Consider the following 13,037-nt stretch of genomic DNA (forward strand, 5'->3'; position numbering starts at 1 on the left):
CTGATTTATGATTTTGTTCTAACTTTTACCTCAAATTAACAAAAAAAACTCCAATATCGAACATACAAGTCTAATACGGCTTTAAGTTAGTTCGCTATTGAACACTGACTGAGCTTCAAATTTGGCAGGGCATGAGTTCAATCCTTGATACTTGCAGTCTCAAAAATTTATTTACGAATAATTAAATAAAAGAAATAATTCCAAGACCACAGTTGATGGGTATTTGGCAATACTCGAAACAGTTGTATGATCAGTCAAAAATTCAGTTAATTAAAATAATATAAAAACAATTTTTGTTGTTGTAGTTCATTACTTTCTGAAACCTCTCTATTAAATACAATAGTTTCAAATTAAAATGATTATAAGATAAACGTGGAGCTATTATAACGTTTCTCTTCTGCGCTACACCTTACTGTGTGATCGGATCTTTCACACCCAGAGACTGTTCAATTTCTAATCCCCTTTCTTTATATTTTGGCGTATTTGTCCTCTTATTATTTTATTTTATTTGAATGTTTTTTATAATTTTTGTAGGTGTTCTTTGAGTATTCATACCAACTATATGTTCGATCTAGTTCACTTTTTAGAATTTGACAAAACCAACAAAAGATTAACGTATTAACTTAATCTGTAATATTTTAGATACCTAAAGTTAATAATATATACATGAAGATATATTTTTAATATAAATTTAAAATAAATTTTATATACGATTATATTGTTGTTGTTGTTTATTTGTATATGCATTTCTTTATTTGCCAAATACTTTCTGCACATAATATCTATATATATATTTAAATCTTTGATGAATAAGCTGCTTTATTTATAGTTCTTAAGAATTCTTATGGCATTATTTTTACAAAATATTGGATTAATGAAACGTAGTGAATATAAATTAACGCTTAAGTTCAAATTTTACAAAAATTTTTGTGGTTTTCAATAGCTTAAACTTTATTAAATAAACAAATTTATAAGAAGGTGTTAATATTATGTTGAAAAGTATTTAACTAATACTACATACAATATAAAAAAAATAATAAATAAGTTAAATAGACTAACCTTGGGAATTCTATATTATTTTACTTTCGCTTGCAGTTACTCATACAGGAGTGCTAAAAATTATAAACTTGCGTAAAATAAAAAAGAAAAAAAAATTTTCTTTTTTCAAAAATTAAAGGTTGATGGGGTATATTACGCATAATTATATATCTTAATTTATTTGGCTTGAAAATTATTTCCAAACCCTGACCTTCATCAAACAAAAAAAAAACTAATCAAAATCAATTAGATTTTACTATGTTTTCAACGAAAAATAATTGAACAAGATCTTTCAATAAAAACAATACGAAGCTCACGATTTATATTCTGACCCTTAGAAAAAATACAAGTAATTTCTCATTAACAATAGGTGTATCATTTTTTAACATATACTTTATTATCAATAGATTTTGCCATAAGTATGACCTATTTTTCATAACATTTTTTTCATTCTGCTTAGGTTGTCTCAAAATGTCTCTGAACGCTTAAATGGCTTTATTTTGCCGTCGAGAAGCGTTATCCACGATTTGATTTAGGTATAAAACCAAGAAGTCATTTATTCTCAAAGAAAAACTTTTAGCTAACGAACTTTTAATTCGATATTTAAAATATTCAATAAATTATTTTTTTGAACCAATGCGTTAGAGCTCGCATTATTGAGCTGGAAAATTATTCGTGTTTTTCAGTTGATTTTAGTCTTTAAACACTGAAGACTGAAGAAATGGTGACGTACTGCTAGGTATCGTATATATAGGTACATGAAACATTCTTCATTGCTATAATGGCATTATTGTCATATAATATGATTAACTAAAAATCACGAAAACTTTAGGAGACGAAATTTTTTTTTGAGTTTATATCAAACTATGTGAGAACCAATGAAACATAATATTTTCTGGGGTAAATAATAACTCAATATTTTATATGTTGATTATTGCTGATCAACTAATACGAGAGGGTAAGAATATGAAGAACGATTGTTTTCAGCGCCGTCTCAGAAATGTTGCCTGTAGCTTGGCAATATATTCTCGATATAAACAGTAGGATCACGCAGCAGGAACGCAATGACTGAAAGGGCCTAACAATACTTACGATGGCCAATGTTTTATTGGCTTTAGAGGCCCAGAGTTTAATGAAAAAAAAATACAATAATATAATATATTGTATACAAACACAAATAATATTTTTCTGAAAAGATTAAAAAATTATAGATAACTTATAACAAAGACTTTATAACAAAGTCCTAAATTGCAATACAAACACCTCTTAGTACATTATAAATACAAATCTACATCAAGACTTGGATATACGCACTATTACGATTGTAATACAAAAGACATGAAGTGTTTATGAGAAAAGACTCAAGACTCAGTAAAAAACGTCAAAGATGAAAACAAACCTGGAACTTGATCGTGTTCAAGGAGTGTAGCGGCAATGTACTACATAATACCTTGAAGCTTTAATGTTTTTTTATTTAAATAAACTGAAATAAATTGTTTGTGCATGTTACTAGATACAATTGTATATCGTAATAAATTTCAAATATTTATTACGTTAAATATAAAAAAAAAACTAAAGATAAAAGATATTATTACTACTTTATGCGGCTCTATGACCCACTAAGGATCATCTTAGCGGACACTAAGATTACTACTTTCCAAAAAAAAAATAATCATTATTCTTTGTAAGAGTATCCAAAGAACTCATCTCATTTTAAGGTCGACATATATCTATTATATAGCCAAGAATGATATGTGCAAATAGTTTGACCAGTACATCAAGATCGCAAAAAAAATTTAAAAAACTCATATTAAAGAGAGATTATTTTTTATTTTTTTTTAAATGTTTGGACAGAAAACCTCCAATAAATAAAACTAAATTGAAATGTTAAAAATGTTATAAATATTGTGTGCAGTGGTGTGAAAAGAAAAGTTACTTTTAATGGGAAATAGTAAAACCGACAATAAACACGCGAATAGCAACAAATTAGAATTTTTATTGCCTTATGAAAGTGAGTACGAAGATGTCTTAAAAAAATATTTATAATTAAATAGTTGCATATATTAACGTATACGCATATATACATACAATCCTAATAGTTAATTTCTTTATATACTTTTTCTGTACAATACTTTTTCTTTTAAAGTCCAGTGACGTCATTAGAAATATAAAAAATTGTTTAAAATATATTAAAACACCTGTAATGAATTGTTAAAATGCTACTAATAGCTATAAAATTATATAAAACAATAAAAAGATTAGATAAACAATACAATTTTATTTAAAATTCTTTATTGATTATAAATTGTATTAAGACCTTCAACTGCTCCAAATCAGTGTTGTAGTTCAAATTATATTATAACAAATACTAGAAGGCACAAACGCATATCTATATATATGTATAAATATTATCTATATCTGATATTTTTAACAACAAAGAAGTCAATATTTGAATCAGTCAAAATTTAATAATCCAAAAAAATAATTGTAGAACTGCTATAAAAAAAATCAGATTAAGAAGATTATTCATATATTATGTTAAAGAAATAAACTGATTATTTTCAGTGATATTACAAACATGATATCAATCTTTTAATTTAATAATTTTATTTAATATTATTAATTTAGTAATAATAATTTTTCGATTAAAGACTTTATAAGCACTACTATATAGTTTGACTATCTCCAGCAGTTCACTTTATTATGAATTACTATTATTGAAATAAATTAAAAAAATAACGTAAACAAAATTGTTCTGCAAAAAGAAAATTTATATCAACAATCAGACCGCCATAAAAACTATAGAAGTCCATAGCACCTCTTCCAAGGCTATAATTAAATTATTAACTTATTGTTTATTGGCTAATTGAAAACCTAAAGCCGTGGTTCCCAACCGGTGGAGATAGTGGTCCATGAATTAAATTTAGCAGGTATGGATATGTTACATAATTTGTAGTTTGTCCATTGACACCTCACTTATTAAAAAATTAGCACAAAAAATTTTCCAGTAATTATATACATATTTTATAGCCTATATAATATATTTCAAACACTTTATTATTCTTAAAGGTTCCTGGAAATAGGAACTTCAAAGGGAACAAAAAAGCTTACTGTTTAGCCCACTGTGATGCTTCCCCGCAAGTGTCCCTGGCAGTACCGGTTTATATTACCCTAAAGACCATTAAGAGAAGTACCTACTTCTACTTTCTTCAACTTGCTAATAACAGATGGAAAGCATTTAAGGCATGTGCAACTTCCAGGTTAACATAACCAACCTATAACAATATTAGATACTCGGAACTCATCAAAAGAGACCGCGTAAATACTGCAAGGCTTACTGTAGTTCTTTCTGCTCATTAGTGTATAAAAACTCACTTAGAAAAAGTGTACATTCCTCAAATCCTCATCACTGCAAGTTGTGTTAACCTTAGGATTAAAAAACCTCAAAACATTTTCTCTCTGAATGTCCAGCTTTAACGTCCAGAAGAAATATGTTTTTAGGTGGATACTTTTTTGACAGTTTATCAGACTGTTCATCGATGAAAACGAGAGACCTATTAAATTATCTATATTCGATGGGATGGATTAAGTCTTTACTCTTCTATATTAATGGATCTTGTGAGGAATGTGGTAATAAAACGGCGAAAAATCGCTAATTGATGTACATGTACCTACTTTGTGGTCCGTATTAAAAACAAAAATCATAGTGGTCCTTGCTTAAAGAAAGGTTGGGAATCACTGATCTATAAAGCAAGCTTCAAAATATCTTAATTTTTAGGATAAAGATATGGAAGAAACCTGTGTATAGCTGACGAACTCGCTAAGTCAGGTTCGTAATTATTTCTGAATAATCCTTATTACCATCAAAATGTCCATTAAACATGTACAATATATAACGATCTAATAAATCCTTTAACAAAAACGAATAGAGCTTTGGAGATAAAAACAGTTTTGTTGATCTTTCCCATATACCGCGAGAAATGTTTGCTTGGTTTTTACATAAAAGCGTACACTAAAAACGCCACTATGTACTACTCCCGAATGAGTCCAAAAATTTTATCTATTATATTACGGGCTCTTAGGACTTGTCGTATATAAGTTATATGAGCCACAACTGAGCATTCATGTAAGTAATAAAAAAAATCGAAATAAATATAAAATAAATAAAAAAGAATTGTCTCGTTTTGGTAACCCAAATAAAAACTGTTAAGAATTGCTTAATACAATTATTCTTTAAATTTAATTGGGAACTTAGGTTAAATTGCGAAGTCACTGCTCTAGAAAAGTAAAATGCGAAATTAAAATTTATGATCGGTTTTGTTCCCATAAACACTTGCCGTTCCGTTTTGGCGGCGCTTTATAAACAAAACTCGTCTGACACTTGTCTGATTTGACTCATTTGCATAGAAACACAGCGATTAGATCGTGTGCGTAGGTATGTGTGTTTGTGTATGATTGTATGCTTTTCTCGAAGTGGTGATTTTTTTCACTGTACATTTCCCTTATCGGTCGCCGCGCTGGCCTCACATGAGCACACAATTAATATTGTGTAACAAAACAGAACAAATAAATTGCATGTAAGTTTGATTGTTAATTAAATAACAAATGGACATTTGTATCCTTTGACAAATTTGTTTGCTCATAAATATTTTCCTAACAAGGCAAATACTTGTGAACGACATTCCACACAGGTAGAACTACTGCCCGAAATGCGTAAATTACGTTGCTTTAAAATAAATTAAATGAGTTATTGTTACCTTTTTATTCCTGTTGCTATCACAACCTTGAGTTTTGTTTTCTTTTTAAAAATTTCCTAAAACTTAATTTTCCAATGCTAATTAAATTTCATTTGTTAATTACGCGGCCGAATAATTTTTTTGCACTTAAGTAATTTCACAATTTTCGCTGAATTAACTTTGTTAGTATAGCTCTTTACATATTATTAGCAAATATATTTATAATTTATTTAATTATTTTAGAGTGGACGGTGTAGAAAGTACGTTTCAACTTTTGGCGGTTCTACGTAACATTTTGCACATTAAATACAAAAATACAATACATAAGAAAACTAAAATAAAAAAAATTCCATAAAAATAGAGCCAAATTCGAAAGTGAGAAATGTAAAAGCAACACTTCTAACCGAACCCTTCAAGACCAATAAATTGACTGAGCCAAAATAAATTGAACGGTTCCACTCCGAAAATTTATTATTCACTTTTCTGTTCATTATAATTATGACAAAACAAATTATCAGCAAACATCAAACTTGCGGGTACAGAGCACAAGCACGCATTGCTGGTAAATCCATTAACGCAACAACATAATTATTTACTTTTAAATGATTAACAAATTTTTTAATTTATTATACATTTAATTATAATTTGTTTTATATATTAATACACAAAACATTGTGTAAATAATTCTTGTTGTCACCAAATTTGTGCTCGCACTTGTTCTCATGTGTTTCTCTCCTCGCTTGTGCCATATTTTATTGTCAATTAACAGCTGATTGTTTCAGACAGTGGGACAGAATTAGTAAAAAGTGTAAAATAAACACTGCAATTGCAAAATGTGCAAATCGAGTTAAATATTTTTATAAATATATATAGTCGCGGTTTTAATACGCAGTATATAGACACATATATATATATTATATTATTTTATGATATATATAGCTGATAATATTTTTGTTTACTTTGAGTCATATAAAGCAAGAAAATACTACTTACAAGTAAAAGAAATTAAATTAAAGAATAATTTTTTATTTTATTAAATTTTTTATGTGTATTAATGTAACTCTATGTTTTATTTTCTTTAAATTCTTCAACATATCAAATTAAATTTTAGTTTTATGCAAAAAATGGCATTAATAAAAAACAGCTGATGTTTAATTGAATACTAAAAAATTATCAGTACTAATATATTAGCAAGTTATAATCTCATTATACAAACAGTCATAGTCACGTCAAATGTAAAATTGTGTTTTTTCAATGTAAAGCTTATTAACACACAAACAAAATATTTATTTTAAATATACAATTTTTGCAATAATATTTTTGTATGGAATTTTATATAAAAACTTGAAAATTTGAATTTTGATTAATTTGTGACGCGGCTTTTTATGTCTTTAACATCTGTTACTACAGAAATTTTGCTCTATAAATATGAGCAAATGCATACAAGAAGTCACACATTTTAATTTTAAAATGTCACAAACAAACAAATTTGTCACAAACAAATAGCTTCAAAATAGTAGTAATAACAGCATTTAATTCATAACTAACATTTGAATGTCTATATGACATGGTGATAACCAAAAAGAACTAACTATTATGATTATAAGTGCATCATATAAGTGTTTTCGGTTCTAGTTTGGTATCTCGTCGTCATTGTAATTTCGCACAAACAAATATATATGCAATTTTTAGTTGAAATATATATATTTACAGAGTTGTATGTGAATTTCGCTTAATTAAAATATGTATATAAAAAAAATTAAGTTACTTTCAATATGCTATCTTACATATCTTTTAGCCAGAAAGAAGGCATTGGTTTTTGTCAATATTATATGGAGATCGTATTTGATTTGCCATATTTATTTATTTTGCCATAATTATACTACGTTTACATTATGAGATTGAGAGAACGAAATTAAGTTAATTTTCTTTTTTATCTGTACCGTTTACTTTATACATTCAGGATTAATTTTGACGTTTCTCTTGTTATGTTTTGTTTCCTATATTTAATAAATTTCTGTAAATAAAGCATTTAAAAAGAATATTGTACAAAAAATTATAATCTAAATTTAAAAGATAGTTTTAAAACAAAAATTAAACAAATTTTAAAATAATTTTATATATAAAACTATTATGAAACAAATGTAATAAACAATTCACTCACTTCGGCATTTTCAAATGTTCAATGTTTGTTTTGAATAGATTTTGACATATATTTTACAATTCTTCTAATATCGTAAAAAAAATCTACGACATTAAGCCATTTGCAGAGTTGTACAAAAAAATAATCACCATATCTAAGAAGATTAAAAATTAATCTCGGCAAAACCATAATAACTCTTGTATGGAAAATCTGTCATTAAACACCTAGATTAGTACTTTAATCTTGATTATTGCTTTAATCTACTGTTAATCTTACAATAGCCGTAATTTTTTTCTTTCAGAACAGGAAAAAAATAATATTAACTCTGGTTGAAAGAAAGAACTTTTAAGATATGTTGAATGCTCTTGTTTGATATATGTTTTTTGTTGTGTTGTGTACAATATGATATAATACCAACGACTTGAATTTTGAAACATATTTTCAGTGAACAATCACAATAGACTGATTTTTGATTTTGGACGCATTCAAGTTTAAGACATCAATTTTTTTGCGAGTAAAATCTCACTATGATAATTTTTAGAGCAATGTTTTTGCTTCACATGTTTTCATTCGTAAGTTGGGAGTATTATTTTGCTACTCTGAAAGAAATAATTATGGTTAATGTAAACGCTCTATAAGTAATACGAATAATAATATAAAAATGGTTTGTAAAGACTTGGTGAATTTTTGCAATCCACAGTTGTATTTTTGTTTCCACTGGTGAATTGACTGCTTCCAGTCAATGTAATCTATTGATTACAATGCGATCAAAAAAATTTTGACGTACGTGTTATGCATTTTTTTATTTCCTGCCATTTGTTTTGCCATTTAAAAAAATGTTTGATTTTAAATGAATATTTTTAAATTATGCACTGAACATAATGACTTATACAAAACAGATAATATATTTATCATAATTTTTGATATTTTTATAAACTTTATTTTATCCACAATATTATTATAAATACACTGATTAAATTTTAGCAAGATTTTTATGTTTTAATTTATATATGTATCTCGTTTGAAAAATAATGTTGCCAAACTCTTGTCAGTGTAGACAGGTGGTAAACTTCTAACACAATCTAATACAATTTTTTGTTCAGTTTCATTAAATAAGTTTCGTTGCCAAGTCATATCATATTATGCTTTTAAGGTTTTTCAAGGTGTGTTCATTATAATATATAATTTGGTAGAAATCCAATTGGAAACCAATACGGTCGTATACGTTAAACTGGTAGTTCCATGTTGTATAATACAATATCACTCGCAGTGCAAAATTGTATTATGCTTTTAGGGTTTTTCATGTGGTGCCCAATATAATATTATCTAATTTGGTAAAAATCCAATTGGAAACCAATACGTTCGTATACGTTAAACCGGTAGTTCCATGTTGTATAATACAATATCACTTGCAGTGCAAGTTCAAATTTTTTTTATAAGAAATGCAACACTGCAGGTATAAAATAGAGAGGAATTTTAAAAATCGAAACAGGTGTTTCAAATTTAAAACAAAAAGGCAAAGGAACCATAGCAACTGTCTAAATGTGCGCTTTCAAAAAAATTATATTGAACTATTACATTGAACAAACAACACGCAAAAAATATAAGCGCCAGCAAAGAATTAAGGCGGAAAGATGGATAAACCACAAATGGTTGAGCACATACAGCAATCGGTTAATTACACGATTTTTGATTGCAAGTGGATTCCATGCTCGGCAAAGTTTGTCGTCCTAGGCTCCAAACCTAATAGCCATGGTATACTTGAGATATACGAATTAAACAAGAATAAAGTGGAAAAGATCAAAGTGGTTGAAAAAAGTGATGCTTTCAAGTGTGGAACATTTGGTGCGGCGAGTTTACGCAATCGTCATATGGCAATTGGTGACTTCAAAGGAAGACTACAAGTACTGTAAGTAAAAGTTAAAGATTTAGGTATGAAGTTTCGATAATAAACTACTTTTCGTGCAGTGATTTGGACCGCACTGATTTACCTGTGTACAACGTGGTGGCGCATAAAAGCATCATCAATAGTATTGATGGTATTGGAGGAAAGCAAATTGATTGTGGTCCACCAGAAATTGTGACAGGCAGTCGTGACGGTAGCGTTAAAGTATGGGACATACGTCAAGGTCAAGCACCCGTAGTAGATATGACACCAGAGGGTGCTGAAGGCGACAGACGTGATTGCTGGGCTGTTGCTTTCGGTAATAGCTTTGATAATCAGGAGCGCGTAGTAGCGGCAGGCTATGATAATGGGGATCTAAAATTATTTGATTTACGCCAATTGGCTGTGCGTTGGGAAACTACTTTGAAAAATGGCGTCTGTGGTATCGAGTTCGATAGACGTGATATTAAAATGAATAAAATGGGCGTTACGACATTAGAAGGTGGGCTGCATGTATTCGATATGCGCACCCAACATGCAAGTAAGGGATTTGCTAGTGTTGAAGAGCGTAATGCGGGACGTTCCGTTGGTTCACATGGTGTTATAAGTGGCCCTAAATCAACACTTTGGACTATACGCCATTTGCCGCAAAATCGCGATATATTTGTTACGTCCGGTGGCACTGGTTCCTTGCGTCTATGGAAGTATGAATACCCAGGCAAGCGACAAAAGGATGATGGCAATGGTTTAATGGAGGGTGTTCCCGGCACACTGGAGATGTTAAATGCTAGTACAGTATCCTCACAACCAGTACATTGCTTTGATTGGCATCCAGACAAACTGGGTTTAGGGGTTTTTGGCGCTTTCGATCAGAGCGTACGTGTATTAGTAACAACAAAATTAAATTGTTATAACTAATTATTTATTATTTAATTCGATTTTTTTACGACAACAAAAAATACAAAAATCCAAACAAATTGAATTTACAAGTTTCTGGCGTTTTTGATCAGAACGTAAATGTATTATTAACGAAATTAAATTATTATTTTTAAATATATTTTTATTTAATACAAATATTGTTTATAACAAAAAAGTCAAATATAGCTTTAATGCTTTTTTTATATTTAATAAATAAATTATTTATTTTCCATGCGCTGTTTTACTTGCTCTGTTGTTCGTTCAAATAATTCCTTGACTTCTTGCAGCAATTCTTGGTTCTCTGGCCAGTTTTCGGTTTCTTTCTCTACGGCACGTATGCAGGCTTGTGCAGATAGACGAGCTGAGCTTAATTGTGATGTTATCATGCCGGGCGTTTCTTCTGTGGAATGTTCTGTAATTGCTTGCAGTGATAATGTACAAATTTCCCGCGTTAATTGTAGTGCCTTTAACGAAAATGGTTGTTTACTCGCCCAGGCAAGTTCTTTACTGGTGTAAGAACGGTAAGATTTGATTAATTTCTGCGCTTTATCAAGTGGCGTTTTGGCGAGTAATGCGGCAAGTTCCCAGACTTTTGACTCATTACCATGTTTGATACACTGCTGGGCCATAAGTGACACCGCTTTTTTATGTAAACGCTCTGCTGTTTGACCTTTAGCATCAGGTTTGCCTTGTGCTATGGCTGTCATGGTAACACAAAGCACTTCTAAGTCTAGAAAATGTTGCTTTAAATCACTTAAGCGGTTGTAGGCATTTATTGCATCTTCGAAATGCCCTGTGTCCACCGAAACCAACATAAAATTTTCCCAAACCTGTAGATAAAGTAAGTAATAAAATATTAATTTTATATGAAAACAATAAGCGGAATTGTAGTATACCTTCCAGTTGTGGTAGTTACATTTTAAGGATTCACTTAACACTTTATGTGCACGCATCTTATCACCCAACTTAATAAGCGCTTTGGCTAAATTGTTCCAAGATTCAAAACCGAGCGGTTCCAAATGTGTATAGGTTATGTACGCATGTACTGCCAATTCCCACCGTTCTATCATTATAGCTGCATATCCTAAACGTAACCAAATTTTTTCTTGCAATGAATTTATTTGTACAGACTTCTCAAGGTGTTCTATAGCTTTTTCGTATTCTTTTCTGCCGAAGAAATAGTTGCCCCAATGTGCTTGAGCTTTGCCGCTAGTTTCTTTGGAAAACTGCCAAGCAGTTTCGTAATGTGTGGGATCATCGGTAGCATCGCCAAGTAGACAATGCAGTAAGGCTGTTGGTTTTTTCTGTAATTCTTGGCGTATAATTTCCGCTGCATTATTGCGCAACTCCAAGCGCGTGTAACAGTTAATTACTTGTTCCCAGGCTTTTATTTTCAAATATATGTCCAAAGCGGTTTTAGTCATGCCAAGGGAGAGTAACAACTCACAAAGTTGCATTTTAACTTGCCACGTGGGTTGCAGGAAACCAGCAAAAGCATATGAAAGACGATCTTGTGTGGAGTATGTGCTCTCATTCAACAGTTTAACAGCTTCTTCACATTGTTTCCAGCTGCGTTCGACTGTGCGTCGTTGTGACGATTCCTGCACGCAATTTAGCAATAAAACTGCTAGACGCACTTGCAATGGCCCACATTCTTGGTAGAGTAATGTTTGTATATAAGGTTCTAACTCTTCGTCTGCTAGTCGATCTTTTGGTTGAGAACGTTTAAGTTGTTTGCTGCAAAAAAATAAAAAATTAATTACAAATCAATACACAAAGAATTTGTTTACTAACACTTTTGCTAATACTAAGGCTTGTAAAACACTTGGTAGAGTCATGATATCATTATCTTTTGGCTCTATGAAACGTATGCGTTCCAAACGCGTGTCATCTTCCAATAGCAATAGTTTTGGTAAACTGGTATTACCATTTGTTTCTTTCGCAGTGCGTAAGTACTCATCATTGGCGTGCTCTACTTTGAGACAAAGTTGAGGTAGCGGCTTTTGCTGGAATTTTGTGCGTACACCAAGTAAACCTTTATAAAAAACGAAATTTTTAATCAATATATCACAAATACCTTCAATTTACTTACCTTCAACATTTAGTACAACATTCAAGCGTTTGCATAATTCCTCCAGCAGTTCATCCGATTTTTGTGAGCGATGGAATAGCAAATAACCATTTGCCACTTCTAGATACAGCAAAGCTTCAAGCTCGGTATCCGCCAATGCATCAACGTGTTTTATTAGAAATTCTGCCGCTTTTTTGTAATTGTCATATAAATTGCTAGTGAGCTCATCAATTAATTGCTGGTGTA

The 13,037-nt window shown here is 30.1% G+C and overlaps 2 protein-coding genes across 2 annotated transcripts in view; one reads left to right on the forward strand and one right to left on the reverse strand.

Moving 5' to 3' along the window:
* Positions 1 to 9,423: 9,423 nt before the first annotated feature.
* Positions 9,424 to 10,844, forward strand: LOC119668393 (WD repeat-containing protein 92-like). The gene is made up of 2 exons (XM_038077880.1): positions 9,424 to 9,826; positions 9,886 to 10,844. The coding sequence occupies exons 1-2, from the start codon at positions 9,552 to 9,554 to the stop codon at positions 10,718 to 10,720; spliced, it is 1,110 nt and encodes a 369-aa protein (XP_037933808.1). The 5' UTR covers positions 9,424 to 9,551; the 3' UTR covers positions 10,721 to 10,844.
* A 57-nt stretch (positions 10,845 to 10,901) lies between these two features.
* Positions 10,902 to 13,037, reverse strand: part of LOC119682658 (tetratricopeptide repeat protein 27-like) — a 22,980-nt gene continuing 20,844 nt past the window's right edge. Inside the window, exons 2-5 of the mRNA XM_038096151.1 lie at positions 12,813 to 13,034; positions 12,515 to 12,755; positions 11,617 to 12,457; positions 10,902 to 11,550 (exon numbers count right to left, since the gene is read on the reverse strand). Of these exons, the coding sequence (XP_037952079.1) occupies positions 10,939 to 11,550; positions 11,617 to 12,457; positions 12,515 to 12,755; positions 12,813 to 13,034 (1,916 nt within the window). The 3' untranslated portion in view covers positions 10,902 to 10,938. The remainder of the gene's footprint in view (positions 11,551 to 11,616; positions 12,458 to 12,514; positions 12,756 to 12,812; positions 13,035 to 13,037) is intronic.

This window comes from Teleopsis dalmanni, chromosome 1, assembly GCF_002237135.1.
Source record: "Teleopsis dalmanni isolate 2A chromosome 1, ASM223713v2, whole genome shotgun sequence".
Classification (NCBI taxonomy): Eukaryota; Metazoa; Arthropoda; class Insecta; order Diptera; family Diopsidae; genus Teleopsis; species Teleopsis dalmanni.

Excerpts from the sequence above, each read along its gene's own strand:
- LOC119668393 (XM_038077880.1), top strand. The coding sequence starts at position 9,552 with ATGGATAAACCACAAATGGTTGAGCACATACAGCAATCGGTTAATTAC. Across the intron at positions 9,827-9,885 it reads AAAGGAAGACTACAAGTACT|TGATTTGGACCGCACTGATT; the intron begins GTAAGTAAAAGT and ends CTTTTCGTGCAG.